General features: G+C 39.2%; 1 protein-coding gene across 2 annotated transcripts in view; it reads left to right on the forward strand.

Moving 5' to 3' along the window:
• polr3b (polymerase (RNA) III (DNA directed) polypeptide B) overlaps window positions 1-16,289 on the forward strand; it is a 39,699-nt gene that overhangs the window by 10,789 nt on the left and 12,621 nt on the right. For both annotated transcript variants that reach the window (XM_088996051.1, XM_088996050.1), the window contains 10 exons: window positions 1,417-1,533; window positions 1,625-1,759; window positions 5,135-5,296; window positions 7,067-7,267; window positions 8,370-8,532; window positions 10,490-10,643; window positions 10,719-10,793; window positions 10,876-10,974; window positions 12,455-12,582; window positions 15,674-15,883. In XM_088996051.1, coding sequence (XP_088852177.1) covers window positions 1,417-1,533; window positions 1,625-1,759; window positions 5,135-5,296; window positions 7,067-7,267; window positions 8,370-8,532; window positions 10,490-10,643; window positions 10,719-10,793; window positions 10,876-10,974; window positions 12,455-12,582; window positions 15,674-15,883 — 1,444 coding nt within the window. The remainder of the gene's footprint in view (window positions 1-1,416; window positions 1,534-1,624; window positions 1,760-5,134; window positions 5,297-7,066; window positions 7,268-8,369; window positions 8,533-10,489; window positions 10,644-10,718; window positions 10,794-10,875; window positions 10,975-12,454; window positions 12,583-15,673; window positions 15,884-16,289) is intronic.

Here is a 16,289-nt window from a genome sequence, read left to right on the forward strand (position 1 = left end):
ATGAGGCATCATTTGCGTCCTACCAACCATTTGCTTCCACGCTCCTGTTTCTGCCTCCCTCGTTTCTTTTCAGGGTGTTCACTGAGTCATTGAATCAAACACAATGAGACCTAAATCTATATCATTACACGCAGATAAGGCCAAGGAATGTATTTATCAGATTATGAGGAGTAATCTGCCTCAGTCCAAATTGGGAATTGTGTCTTTGAAGTATAAATGCACAAACAACACACATGTAGTTCAAAATACAGTGATACCTCATCTTACGAACTTAATCGGGTCCCAGAAAGTGTGTGTAAGGTGAAAAGTGTGTCTTCCAAACATTAATTTCCCATAGGAATCCATTAAAAATGAGAATAATCCATTTCCGGTTCCCCAAAAAACATATTTTCTACTAAACAAGCCTTAAAACTACACAAAATATACCTTATTATATGGATAATAAATGTGATATTGTATTGTAATTAAAAAAATAAACTGTACTGTCTAATAAAACCCTTGTGATGGTCGTTGAGGGAGTTGCCTCTTGATGATATCCGAGTGAAGTCGCCGTGCTTTCTTTGCGATAATACTCTCACACACTGTCCCCCTGCTAGCTGCTTTTCGTTAATCCAAATCAACAGAAGTTTTTAAACCTCTTCTATTGCCTGAGACCGTTGCTTAAACAACACAGAAACACCCTTAGCCACACGTAGCAATGGTTGACTTAGCCAGTACTGGGACGCTAAGTGACACAAACGCACACCTCGTTCGTGTTTCTCGATGATCTCCTTCTTCTGCTCGACCGTAATTTTCTTTTGTGTCCTCTTTGGCTGAAAACTAGCCTGTGGTGGGGTCTTTTTTGCTCCCCAAAAAGTATTCATGTATTTTTGTTTTTCTACTTTCATTCCTTTCATCACTTTGCTGCTGTGAAATGTAAATTTCTCCACTGTGAGACTAATAAAGGCATATCCAATCCAATCCAATCCTTTTCCTTACCCTTTTCTCTGAGTGCATACGTGGCTTATGCACTCAGAGAAAAGGGGTGTGGTAAAGTAGTCCGGCAGCCACGGTGTCGCTGTTCGACCGTGTGGTTTGGTGTTCTTCCGCCGAAAACTAGTCCGTCAGCCATTGTGGCGCTCTGTGTGTTTCCTGAAAACTAGTTTGTATGCCAAGATTATATTCTCGTGAATTTAATGTTCGTAAGGCGAAAAGTTCGTGAACTAAAGTGTTCGTAAGCCGAGGTATCACTGTATTCAACGTCAACAAAATGGTTGCCAAAAAAAATAGAACAACAAACAAATACAACTGATAAGTACTCAATTTCAAACACAAATAGATTCCGATGTGTACAAATCAAGGTCAGCTTGGACCAAGGACCCTCCCTTTCTCGACAAATAATAATTGTCTTGATCAGAATTCTTGTGTTGTTTTCAGGCTCTGAAGTACCTTGGGAATAAAGTACGCAGGCAGCGCATGTGGGGAGGACCCAAGAAAACCAAAATGGAGGAGGCCAGGGAACTGCTGGCGTCATTAATTCTTACACATGTGCCTGTATGTGGAATATGGAAAACAGATGTGTGTATTCCTGGTGAAGTTAGTCTGGTGCACAAAATGGAATAAGCGTGTGTTCGTGTTTGTACAGGTTAAAGAGTTTAACTTCAGAGCCAAGTGTATTTACCTAGCAGTGATGGTACGCAGGGTGATTCTTGCTCAAGGGGACAACAAGGTGGACGACAGAGATTACTATGGCAACAAACGTCTCGAATTGGCCGGACAGGTACGACTCCATACAACATTCCACTTCACCACCATCTTGATCTCATCCGTTATGGCTATTATGTACACACTGCAGGTCAATTCCAATTGCATTTATTATTCATAATCTAATTCGACATGTGTTGCATGTCTTTTCAAGTCGATGTGAATATCATATATATATATTTTTTTTCAAAATCAGTATCAGAAAGCCTTTCATAGTCCCCCTGTGGGGAAATTTGCAATATACAGCAGCAAAATTTAAAATGGCGGGGGGGGGGGGGGGGGGGTGATAAAAAAAATCAAATAAGTAATAATAATAATAATAATAATACATTTCATTTATAAGCGCCTTTCAAAACTCTCAAGGCCATTTTGCAATCACAGGATATGTTTTTTTCCTGTGGGTGAGCAGCGTCAGCCAGAGGCGCCAGCGTTCAATCAACCCAGAAGTAACTCAAATAGATAGCAAGAAAGCTAGCGAATAAATAGCTAATAGCTAGCGAATAGCTAGCAAATAGATAGCTATGAGCTAGCAAATAGATAGCTAATACCTAGCGAATAGATAGCTAATACCTAGAGAATAGATAGCTAACAGCTCACTAGCTATATAGCTAATAGATACAGTCGCTAGCTAAATAGCTTGATAGCCAGCTAATAGATTTTCAAGATGTCTTGAATGAGGTCAACTGAAGACGCATAGCTGATGGATTGCCTACATCTGCTCAATTAATAATAATAATTCATTTTTATTTTCAAGTATGTTATGCATAATAGAAATTAAGTAGCTAACAAAATAGTATAACAGAAAGGGATTTAAAAAGCGTTAGGAGCTGCTGTAAAGGCAGCCGCAAAGGGGGTGCCACATCGATTCTCTTCTTCTCTTTCTCTTTTTTTATTTTATAATTTATTTTATTTATTGTATTCTATTTGTGATTGAATTTTATTGTAGTACATATGCTTGTCTATGACTGTAAAGTGTCCTTGAGAGCTTTGAAAGGCGCTTAAAATAAAATGTATTTTATTATTATATTATTATGACGGGCGAACTTTCACAGCAGCTGTAACAAAACACTTCACATAATAGTCAACACAAAGCAAAATAATAAACACAACAGTGACATAAAAACATGGCCAGTTGTGCAATCTTAACGACTTTCCCCCATGTACTCTGTGTTGTTTGAGTACAAGACAAACACTTTATTAAATGAAGCAGTTCTAGATGAAAGAGGGGAGGATGAAAGCTTCTTTTTCACCAGTGGATCGGAGATGTCATGGTGGAATGTGCACGTCTGCTACAAGCTAAGATTTTGAAGCAAACACAAAGCTGTAGCATCTATTGACAAAAATGAATGAATAGATAAATAAATGAATGAATACATGAAATAATAAATACATACATAAATAGAAAGAAACTAAATTCTTTTTCTGACTGACCACAAATATTTGCCTTCGGCATCCAAAATGATTGTCACCAACACAAAAACAGAGAGCTCGTGTTGACTAATTCTAAAAATGTTTTCTGTATGTGATGACTTCTGGATGTTAATGCAAACTATTTGTTTGCGTTGCGAACGGTCGTTCACCAGGTGAATGTGTGGTTAAGTGCTATATTTTGAATGGAATGTATGTTTCAGGCTTATATAAGTATGTTAAGGTTTATCTAAGTATATTTAAGGCATGTATAAGTAACCTGTCTTGGTTTTTACAGCAAAATAAACATTTAATAAAATATGCTCGATAAAGATGTGTATATGTACAACTGGAGAGAATACTACATATGTTACTACAAAAATGTTCGTATGTACCGTTGGTCATAACTTGAATGTTCATAAGTAGGGCAGCGTCTGTATATGTTATTCATTTTTTTTCATTCAGCACACTTTTTGGACACCCATACGAAGCTGTAGCATCGATTGACGAAAAGAGATTGTCTCACATCTCCTGTCCCACATAAATCCGCTTCAATTCCAAGCTGCGGCAGTTCCACATACGCATCGGCGTTGACGCTCATTTATTATTTGGACATTACTTCTATCACGATCACCCGACCTAAACGTCATCAAAAGACAACAAACCTCACAATTGATTGACAAAATAGACACATTAAAAGCTATGAGAGACAAAGGAACATCAAACAACAACCGCTGTGATCTTCTCTGTGTGTATTTTGATTTGTCTTTGGTGTTTTGAAGATTTTCAGAGAAGAATAACATTTACACGGGAATCGCTTCAAAGCTCACCTATATCTTTTTGTTCCTGCCTCCTCCTTTTAATAACACTCATTATTTCCCCCTTGCCGGCTTTGCTTTTCCCCTTTTTGTTTTCCTCACCCCCACCAACTCTGCTTGTATTTGCAGCCTGCCTTTGTCAGGCTGGAGATATGCGGTGGCACCGAAATCCCAAAGCTGCAGAACGGTGGGGATTTTTCAGCACGCTGACAATAGACGTACTGCCTTGACTGGAGCGATTGAGCTAATCCGCAGGCCCCTGCTCTGATAATGTCATTATTGCTGTCTTAACGCCTTTAATTTCCCTCCCCTAGCCACCCCAACCTGGAGCAGGAGCTGGGAAGGAGTACTCTTTCAGAAAGGGGCTTACTCCAACAATCTTCTCACTCTCCAATTATGCTTCCCTGACATTCAACTAATTGGGCTGGCTACGCAATGGAAGCTTCGTTTCTTGATTAATTTCAAGCCTGTTTATCAAGACGTACACAAAAACAAGGGCTTTTGTTGTTTACAATCAGAAAGTGTCAGAGATGTTCGATCGGACACTGACACCCGGACCCAGAAAGATTGTCTTTACTGCCGGCAGGAGACGTAGCCATTTATGACAGACGCCTGAATTCTGCAGCCCTCTGCCAAGCTATTTATTCAGAGTATATGCAAATTGAAGTGATACATTAGTAAAACATAGTTTTCTTGATTAGAATACCACGCCCCTGAAACGTTCTGAGCGCGAACATCTGTAAGCAATAAAACATTGTCTCTTCCATGAACTGATAAATTTGTAATGAGCTCTTCTTGTGAATGAGTTTTAAGTCGTAAATTGCTTCGGTGATAAAGGTGTATCCCAAGTTTTAAATTCTGCCAGGTCCAAGGCCAGGTCTCCTCGATGAAGATGACAGTTTTAACTTGCTGTGTCTGTTGACCTGATTGATCCCAGGTTGTCAGTGCTTCAATTGTGTATTTTAGTCACACATGTTGACTAAGCATATAACAGCATGAAACCTTTAAATATGATAACTTATTATTCCGTCTAATCTTTTTCAGAAAGCCTTTAATAGTCCCACAATGGGAAAATTTAACGTCTATAATTGTAAAATCACACAGACTGACTTCTCAGGATGCATTTGCAGCAAAACTGACGCGCATATACTTTTGGCCTCTCACAGCTTCTGTCCCTGCTCTTTGAAGACCTGTTCAAGAAGTTCAACTCTGAGCTGAAGAAGATTGCTGATCAGATCATCCCCAAACAGAGGGCGGCGCAGTTTGATGTGGTCAAGCACATGAGACAGGACCAGATCACCAACGGCATGATCAACGCCATTTCCACCGTAGGTGTCTGTGTGTGTGTGTGTGTGTGTGTGTGTGTGTGTGTGTGTGTGTGTGTGTGTGTGTGTGTGTGTGTGTGTGTGTGTGTGTGTGTGTGTGTGTGTGTGTGTGTGTGTGTGTGTGCGCGCATGTTCTCTTTTTGCTACCCAGTGGGGGACTTAAACCTGACTGCGCCCCTCTGTGTGCATGTATCTGCACCTCCATGTGCAAATGTGTCATTACTGACTAAAACAACTTATTGATTTGTTATTTGGCTTAGTCACATGGGCTTTAGACCTCAACTATGAATCAATAGTCAACTTAAAGACCCTAATCGTCCTTTCTGTGATTTTTTTTTTTTTTTTTTTGCGCTACAGTCGCCATTCAATTGGCTCATGACCAGTGACAAGCACTGGAGAAAATGATTCATTTACGCCGAGCGTGTTCATATGAACACAGATAAATTCATTTTCAAAATTTAATAATAATAATAATAATAATAATAATAATTATTATTATTATTATTGTTATTATTATTATATACAGTGAGACCTCAACTCACGAACTTAATTGGTTCCCAGAAAGAGTGTGTAAGGCGAAAAGTGTGTATCTCAACAAAAAAAATTCCCATAGGAAACCATTAAAATGGGAACAATCCGTTCCCGGGTTTCCATAAAATATACTTTTCAACTAAATAAGCCTTAAAACTACACACAACATACCTTATTCTATGTATAATAAATGTGATATTGTATTGTAATGAAAGAAATACACTGCATTGTATCATAAAGTCACTTTATTTACATTTGTGATGGTCATTGATGGCTTGATTGAATGGCGTTGGAGGTCGAAGGTCAAAGGGAATTGATGTTTGGAAAGAGAGGCACATTACATGAGGACTGTAATTAAAGAAATAAACTGTGCTGTAAAATAAAGTTTTATTTACCTTTTTGATGGTCGTTGATGCTTATGGAAGGAGAGTCGTGTGCTTCCGCCGAAGATCACTCCATCAGCCGTGGTGGGTGTGTATTATGAAAATAGTGCTTATTATAAGGTTTAATTTTCAGAAATTTGATGTTTGTAAGACGAAATGTTTGTAAGATAAGGTGTTTGTAAGTTGAGGTCTCACTGTACTCCATTTGCACCCATTTGATACTTTGTTTTGATTTGATTTTGATTTTTTTCTGTGCTGTATGTCATGCATATTAGCATATTTGACAATAAATTTGACAATAAAGCTGACTTTGACTTTGACTTTTAATGAATTTATCTCTGTTCATATGAACACGCTCGGCGTAAAAGGGTTAACTCCTTCACTGCCATTCCCAAATTTATTCAGGTTTTAGTTTTTCTTGCGACGGGGGGTCCGATAAAGCTGGTCAGACCTCTGGCAATGTTTTTTCCCTTCCACGAAGGGGAAGCATTTGCTTTTTGTCGATGTTAGCACTTTTGTCTAGCTTCAGCTGTTGTTCAAGCCTGATATAAACCAATATGTATGTATTGCATTGTATTTTGGACAGCCACCCTCATTTCAAGCTCATATAACTCCAGACCCATGAAATTTAGGAAATACATTTTTTTTAATGAAAAAAGAGAGTCTAAGGTTTTTTAGACTGCATTGAATGTTTATGTAGTCTTAAAACTCAATATTCTGTGGGTTCTGTAATTTCAGTGACAATGACAAAAAACCCTGACACTGGAGTGGACACATTTTTGCAAATCATCTGGCAGTGAATGAGTTAAACACCCATTAAAGTGATTTTTAACAATGTCATATATTTTTCTTGTCATAGGGGAATTGGTCATTGAAAAGGTTCAAGATGGACCGACAGGGTGTTACGCAGGTGTTGTCGCGACTCTCCTACATTTCAGCTCTGGGTATGATGACCCGGATTTCATCGCAGTTTGAGAAGACCCGCAAAGTCAGCGGCCCGCGCTCGCTACAGCCCTCGCAGTGGGGCATGCTGTGCCCGTCCGACACACCTGAAGGCGAGGTGAGTTCGCTCATACACTCCTCATTAGTTTGTATGCTCAAAGTAAAGCGGTACCTTGATTTACATACTTTTGCATGAGTAAGGAAGAGCTCCTGTTACCGAAGCATGTTCTGTCTTTGATTTTAAAACGTAAAGTGGTGTTTTTTTCTGGGTTGTAACCTTTTAACTCATTCACTGCTAGACGATGTACAAAATGTGTCCACTCCAGTGCCAGGGTTTTTGTCATTATCACTTAAATTGCAGGACTCAGAGAATATTGAGTTTTTGGACTACATGAAAATGCAATGCAGTGTAAGCAACCTTAGACTGTCTTCTTTCATCAGAAAAAAAGTTAATTCCTCAATTACATGGGTTTGGAGTTATCTGAACTTAAAATGGGGTTTGCTGTACAAAAGGCAAATGCTCATGGGAGGGAAAAACATTGCCAAAGGTCTGACCAGTGATTTATCGGCACCACCGCTGCAAGAAAAAAACAAAACCGAACAAATTTGGGAATGACACTCCACGTCATGCTTTTGAATTCCAAATAAATTCAGGAATGGTAGCGAACGAGTTAATGACATTTCAATTAACTCATTGCCAGAGGATGTGCAAAAATGTGTCCACTTCAGTGCCAGGGTTTTAGTCATTGTCACTTGAATTCCAGGACTCACAGAATATTGAGTTTTAGGACCACCTACATATTCAGTTCAGCATAAGAAACCTTAGACTCTCTTCTTTCATCAGAAAAAAAAGAGTTAATTCCTGAATTATGTGGGTCTGGAGTTATATGAGCTTGAAATGAGGGAGGCTGTCCAAAATACAATGCAATACATGCATATTGGTTTATATAGCGCTTTCACCACAGCTGAAGCTGGGGCAAAGCGCTAACATGGAAAAATGGGACATGGTTCGCCCTTGTGGAAGGGAAAAAACATTGTCAGAGGCCAAGGCCAGTGCTTTATCGGCACCCAAACAAGGAAAAACAAAACCCGAACAAATCAGGAATGGCGCTCTACGTCATATTTTCAATTCCCAAGTAAATTTGTGAATGGCAGTGAATCGTTAATTTCAGTTGGAAAGCTTGGTTTGACATATGCGATGTCTTGTCAACTTGCGGTAGGCCTGCGGTTTGGTCAAGAACTTGGCTCTGATGACGCACATCACCACAGACATGGAAGACGGACCCATCATCAAGCTAGCCTTCAACCTGGGTGTGGAGGACGTCAACCTGCTGTGTGGAGAGGAGCTCTCTTACCCCAGCGTTTTCCTCGTCTTCCTCAACGGTAAAACATTCACTACATGCATGCGCTAAGCAACAGCATGAGATGCTATTTTGTTTTGGACCACTGTGCGATCAACATGTGTGCCGTTGAAAAGGATTTGAAGCAAATAATTTCTCTTTATTCATGTACATCAGTGACAGGCTTATCGTTTATTCGATGGCAGGACTAACAAACTATACACCTGTTGCGATTCATACAACAGAATAGCTTTTTATTCAAATACACACCAAATGAATGCATATGAATACATTTAGCTGAGAACCTAACAATTTCAGGATATTTTGATGTCCTTTTTTCTCGTGTAAAATAACGTGCCTTTGCTCATTAAAGGTTGGGAAACTTCTTTAGATCACTCTGGAGCAAAGTCTTAATCCTCCGTGTGAGTACATAAGGGAAATATTCCTTTTTCCTATAACGTGTCATTCATTTCACAGCAGCAGTTAACCGCGCTTTAATTACTCCGTGTTTGTGTGGTTAGTGATAACTGTCACATGTCGTTAGCTGATTTCATATTTAATTAACTACAAGCAGCAGGTGTTCAAATGTGTTGGATGTGCATATAAATATGCTTGTGCGTGTGCGGACACGTACGTACGCACACACACACACACACACACACACACACACACACACACACACACACACACACACACACACACACACACACACACACACACACACACACACACACACACACACACACACACACACACACACACACAATCTACTCTGTTCTCCACTGACTGGCCTGTTTGATGAGATATGAAGAGAACCTCAGAAAGAACGGGTACTTTTGCTCATATTGTGAACCTCATACAAATTGCAATTATGGTTACAAACGTGAACAACCCACGTCAAACCTTTAAAATCTCTTCTCAGTTTACACCATTAATTTCCAAAAGCAAATGAAGTAATGATGGCATACATGCTGCAGTTTTTATTTATTGACTTTGTTTTCAAGCCTTTTTACTCTTTTTTTTACTCTGCGATGGATAACTGGTTTTAACTCATTCAGGTTCAGCTGTTGCATTGTATTTTGGACAGCTGCCCTCATTTCAAGCTCATATACTGTAACTCCAGACCCATATAATTTAGGAATTAACTCTTTTTTTTCTGATGAAAGAAGAGAATCTAAGGTTTCTAACGCTGTACTAAATGTTTATTTAGTCCTAAAACTCAATATTCTGTAGACCCTGGCACTGGAGTGGACACATTTTTGCACATCTGGCAGTAAATGAGTGAATATACAAACTGTACTTCCATCTTGAGTTTGCTACTTCTTGCACCTGACTTAAGTTTGTTCATTTTCAGTTAACTCATTCACTGCCAGACATTGTGCAGAAATGTGTCCACACCAGTGCCAGGTTTTTGTCATTGTCACTCAAATTTCAGGACCCACAGAATATTGAGTTTTAGAACGACATAAACATTCAATACAGTGTTTGAAACCTTAGACTCTCTTCATTCATCAGAAAAAAAGGTTAATTCCTAAGTTATACGGGTCTGGAGTTACATGCCTTTAAAATGGAGGCGGCTGTACAAAATACAATACTTACCTATTGATTTATAACGCACTTTAACAACAGCTGAAGCTGTAACATGGGCGCCAGAGGTCTGACCAGCGATTTATCGGCACACCTCGCACGAAATAACCAAACCCGAACAAATTCGGAAATGGCGCTCCTTGTCACACTTTTCAATTAGGAGTTAAATGACACTTTTTTTGAAGCAACACATCCTCTTTCACAGAGTCAGTTAGCTGTTATCCCAAACATTATCAAAACATTGAATAATTAGTTGGACTCAAAACTGGCATTCATATACTTAAAGAAGGTCCTGTGAAGGTTATGATGCATTCTGTGTTCATCCAAAAATGTCACCCCAAAATCTAATTTGTCAAACTTTTTCGTAGGACAAAGACAATATATTTGATGTAATTCCCTGCCCTTGTCTCCAGGAAACATTCTCGGTGTCATTCGCGACCATCCAAAGCTTGTTAGCACGTTCAGGCTGATGCGCAGGGCTGGATTCATCAACGAGTTTGTGTCCATCTCCACCAATATGGCCGACCGTTGCGTGTACATCTCATCCGATGGAGGACGCCTCTGCAGGTACGTCTGGTCTCGGATTGAATTGATGAGTAAGTCATGATAAAGGTCAAGTCTGCATGTTTGTTCCCTTTGAAGGCCGTATATTATCGTGAAAAAGGGTCAACCCATGGTCAAAAACAAACACATTGAGGATTTGTCGCAAGGCTACAGGTAATTAATACCTGCCATTTCTCAAGATCCCAGCTGTCGCTTGACTGGTGCTTGTCTGATATATATATTTTATCCACCTCAGATCCTTTGAGGACTTCCTTCACGAAGGTTTGGTGGAGTACTTGGACGTCAACGAGGAGAACGACTGTCAAATCGCACTTTACGAGCACATGATAGACAAGTGAGTGGTGTTTACCAATTTATGATTGACAGGGCGAAGCTGGTATGACGGCTTGCAGCAACAACAAAATAAAGACACTTCCCCACAAACATTCAAGTTACGAACAACGGTAGATACGAACATTTTTGTTGTGACGTATGTAGTATTCTCTCCAGTATATATTTTATTAAATGTTTTTTTTTTCAGTACTAACAATACAAGTTATTATACAAGGCTTAAACATACTCATATAAACTTTAAACATACTTATACACGCCATAAACATACACTCCATACAAAATATAGCACTGAAGCAACTTTTGAACAAATTCACCTCTCGACGACCGTTCGGAGTATCTCATTCGTAAGTTGGGGAGCATCTGTAACTACAATAAAAAACAGACACAAAAAGCTCCATCTACAAATTACGTAAAATGGTTATTGTACAGGATACAACACATCAAATGACATCACATTATTTTAGATTGCATGTCACATAGACACAGTGGCGGGCCGTGCATGTCACTCCTAGGCCTTCAGTAGTGCTATGTCTGAATCAATCCACAGCTGCCACTGTGAAAAAATGCGGTGTGATTTACTACACGCCCTGTACTGTACTAGAGGGTACCGTTATCCAGGAAATAACTTGTGAAGAAAGAAATACTGTGGATTCAGGACATGGGGTCATAGGTCACGCTTTCACACTGGGTCGGAAGTCGCTATTTCACACCGCAGAGAAGATGATTGATGAAGTATGGTGACGCATCAATAATAACCTGATAAAAATGAAATATAATTTTTTTCTAGTCCACCGTTTCTGTTCACCTTTTCTTGAAAAGTCCGTCTTGAAAATGGCTTCAATAGTATATCTGCAACCAAATCCATTTCTTCTCCTCCTTCAGCCATTGTGGGTTGACAAAACTGCTATGAAATGAACACAATATATTTGCTTATGCAGCTCGCTGGCAATGCAGTGTGCTAGCTCTGGCCAGTATGCTTTTGTCACTCGCGGCTAGTGATACGAGCGGTTTTTGCAAACTGATGTTGAGCAGCGCTTGCAAGAAGGCGCTGGTACCCGTTTTGGGTTGGCAACTTGAAATCTGATTGGTTAAAGCAACAGTTTGATCAACACATTTGATGCAACAGGGCCAGCAGAACTGATTGTGAAGGCGTCCAGGTAGAATTCTCTCCCTGGTAATAAATGATGGCTGAAATGGGATTGGTTAAATGCTTCTGAGGGCAGTGCAACAGGTGGAAAGTAATGAAAGGAAGCTGAAAGACAATTTGGAATTATTTAATACGAATTCATGAACAAAATATAATGATCATCAGTCTGTGATTCAGATATTTTTAGGCCAGCAGAGAAAGCTTTGCAGGCCTTGACGGTCAGCCACTGCAACTCATGTTTATATATCAATACTGACATAAACGAGCACCATTATGCCAAATGCAATTCCAAACTCATCAGCATTGTATGTTTTAATGATATTTTCCCTTGTAGAGACACAACCCACTTGGAAATCGAGCCCTTTACGCTTCTGGGGGTATGCGCCGGCCTCATTCCCTACCCCCACCACAACCAGTCGCCCAGGAACACTTACCAGTGCGCTATGGGCAAGCAGGCCATGGGTAAGAGTAACACATTCGGGCAAGTCATGTCAGTTGTCAGGTCGGGAAAATTCCCATTTCCTCTTCAAACACCCGCCCCCTCTTGAGATTGGCCCCAGGCCTCAAACCAAAAAAATTGAGGTGGAGAGTGTGTTAATATCAATCAAACACAATTGTAAACTCCTAAATCTGGTGCCTTTCATTGGCCGTGCTTAGGGTCTTCCATTAATTCAATTCTCCCATTATACAGTTGTTTTAAGCTATGTATATTTTACAGAATTACTACTAAGTATACCACTTGTGAATTTGCCTAGTAACAAAATTCAAACAAATACCAAATTATTAGCGCAGTGCATCATGGCATGCATTTTTTTGAACTGTCTTTTACAGCAAAGCCCATAATACAATATTCAAATTAGAGAGTGCCACAAAGTGTTCGTTTTATCCTAATTATAAACCTATATATTAGGTTATACTTTAATATTTTTGTTTTGACCATTCACTACTTTTGACAAATGAATTTTGGCTACCTTAACTCATTCATTGCCAGACGATGTGCAAAAATGTGTACACCCCAGTACCAGGGTTTTTCTCATTATCACTTGAATTCCAGGACCCACAGAATATTGAGTTTTAGGACCTCATAAACATGCAATTCAGTGTAGGAAACTTTAGTCTCTCTTGTTTCATCAGAAAAAAATAGTTAAATCCTAAATTATATGGATCTGGAGTTATATGAGCTTGAAATGAGGGTGGCTGTCCAAAGTACAATGCAATACATACATATTGGTTTATATCGCGCTTTAACAACAGCTGAAGCTGGAACAAAGTGCTAACATGATAAAAAAGGGAAATTTTGCCCCCTTGTGGAAGGTAAAAAATATTGCCAGTGCTTTATCGGCACCCAAACAAGAAAAAACAAAACCCGAAATAATTCAGGAATGGCGCTCGACGTCATATCAATTCCCCAATAAATATGTGAATGGCAGTGATTGAGTTAATGTCACCCAAACACTTTCAACATCTTTCAAAAGCGCAACAAAATGGAAAAATCTCTGTAAATGGCACAGTACAATCATTTAAGTGTTTTTTTTTTCATGTGCCTTTCTTCCCTTTCCATTTCGTATACGTGTTTGCGTGTGAGTGTATGCGCACGGACATCAAACATTAGGACGCTTGCGTAGGTCCTCCATTGTACCGTGTGTGTGCGGAGGCCCTTTCCCTGCCAATCAGCCCGAGTGTCATTAGCAATCCATTGTGTCTGCTTTGGCTGTGCTCAAAGTGGTGGTGGTGGTGTGGGGCGGGGGGGTCGGTGTACTCAGCTGCGAAAGAGCACAGAATGCACACTAGTGGCTCCTTGGTAACCACAACTTCCCCAAATGGCCCTGCTAACATTCGTAACCCCCACTGCAACTCTTTAACCCCCCATCTTTACAAAAACAAAACAAAAAAAAAACAGACTGGAACTATATTTGGCCAAATATCGTCAACCGGCTCTGTTTTCACAAGTCTATACATGTGCAAATCCTGCATGTGCGGCCCACCGACTCAATTGTCAAGTAATAGCATGTGACAAAAATCGCGGCAAGGCCCATTAATTATGCCATAACTCAACCAGTTTTGCCTCACTAGCCAAGTAAAACTGACCCCCCCCCCCCCCCAAAAAAAAAAAAAAAAAAAAACAATATTCAGTGATACCTTGGCTTACAAACTTAATTGGTTCCCAGACAGAGTGTGTAAGGCGAAAAGTGTGTATCCCAAAATTAATTTTCCATTAGAAACCATTAAAATGAGAATAATACATTCCCAGGTCGCCATAAAACATACTTTTCTACTTTCTAATTTTCCTTTTATGTACAATAAAAATGCTATGGTATTATAATTAAAGAAATAAACTGTACTGTATAATAAAGTTGTTTTATTTACCTTTGTGATGGTCGTTGATGGCTTGATGGAATGGAGTGGCCGGTCATCAGCATTAAACACTTGATGAGGAATCGATGAAAAGGCTTCTTCAGCCGTCATCTGTACTTCTTTGAAGGTGTCGGACGTTTCGCTTCTTATCCAAGAAACTTCGTCAGCAAACTAGTCTTACTGATACTTTAGGCCCTTTATATATATATATATATTTTGCCTAAGTAGGCTGTTGTACGAACAATCCAAATTGAACCTCACCCCACCATATATATATATATATATATATATATATATATATATATATATATATATATATATATATATATGTATATATATATATATGTATGTATATATATATGTATGTGTGTATATATATATATATATATATATATATATATATATATATATATATATATATATGTATGTATATATATATATATATATATATATATATATATATATATATATATATATATATATATATATATATATGTATATATATATGTATGTATGTATATATATATATATATATATATATATATATATATATATATATATATATATATATATATATATATATATCTCCCTACTGTCCAGACATGGCGGTGCCGGACTCTGCTACCGATATGGTGGGGTGAGGTTCAATTTGGATTGTTCGTACAACAGCCTACTTAGGCAAAATAGGATTAGTAATACTGATGAGATAATACCGGTGAAAGTGGGGCAATCAGGCCAGTCGTTAGTCAGAACAATAGGAACAATCAGTGGAGCTGCAGGGAGTAGTCCTCTGCTCCCCCAAACTGAGAGCAGGGACCTATCATAGCAGAGTCCGGCACCGCCATGTCTGGACAGTAGGGACATATATATATAGCGCCTAAACTACCAGTAAGACTTCAGTTTGCTGACGAAGTTTATTGGATAAGAAGTGAAACTTCCGACACCTTCAAAGAAGTACAGATGACGACTGAAGAAACCTTTTCATCGATGGACCACTCCTGTACGACTGAGAGCTTATACAGAGGCAGCTCCGTGTATGAAAAAAGTTCATATGCCAAAGTAAAGTTCGTATGCCAAGGTAAAATTTTTCATAAATGTAACGTTCGTAAACTGAAAAGTTCGTAAGCCAAGGGGTTCGTAAACCGAGGTATCACTGTATTTTTAAATGAATCTCTGCTCTTCGAATTCCTGTCTTTAGGTACGATCGGCTACAATCAGAGGAACCGCATTGACACGCTGATGTACTTGCTGGCATACCCTCAAAAGCCTATGGTCAAAACCAAGACCATTGAGCTGATCGACTTTGAGAAGCTTCCCGCTGGTCAGAACGCTACCGTGGCCGTGATGAGCTACAGCGGCTACGACATCGAGGACGCGCTGGTTCTCAATAAAGCATCGTTGGATAGAGGTGAGGGGGATCGTTGACCAATTAACACCGGAAGGCCATCGTCTATCAAAAAACAAACAAACGTATTTTCCGGATTATAAGGCGCACCCAAAAGCCTTGATTTTCTTCAAAAGATGCCCCTGCGCCTTATATGCAGGTGCGCCTTATATGTGAAGTAATATTGAGCCACAACTATTCTCGCAACTACTGTCAGCAGCCTTTTCCCCCTTTAGAAGTCGTGCGCAACCCCAGCCTCAACTGTATCGCCTTATATTTGGAAAACTTATCTATTTATATTACATATTTGGAAAACATTTTTCATTCATTGAAGATGCACCTTATAGTCCGGTGTATATGGACAAAGTTTGAAAATACACTATTCATTGGTGGTGCTTTTTATAACACCTTATACACCGTAAAATGTGGT

Source organism: Hippocampus bargibanti, linkage group LG05 (genome assembly GCF_051943395.1).
Source record: "Hippocampus bargibanti isolate YZ-2025 linkage group LG05, ASM5194339v1, whole genome shotgun sequence".
Classification (NCBI taxonomy): Eukaryota; Metazoa; Chordata; class Actinopteri; order Syngnathiformes; family Syngnathidae; genus Hippocampus; species Hippocampus bargibanti.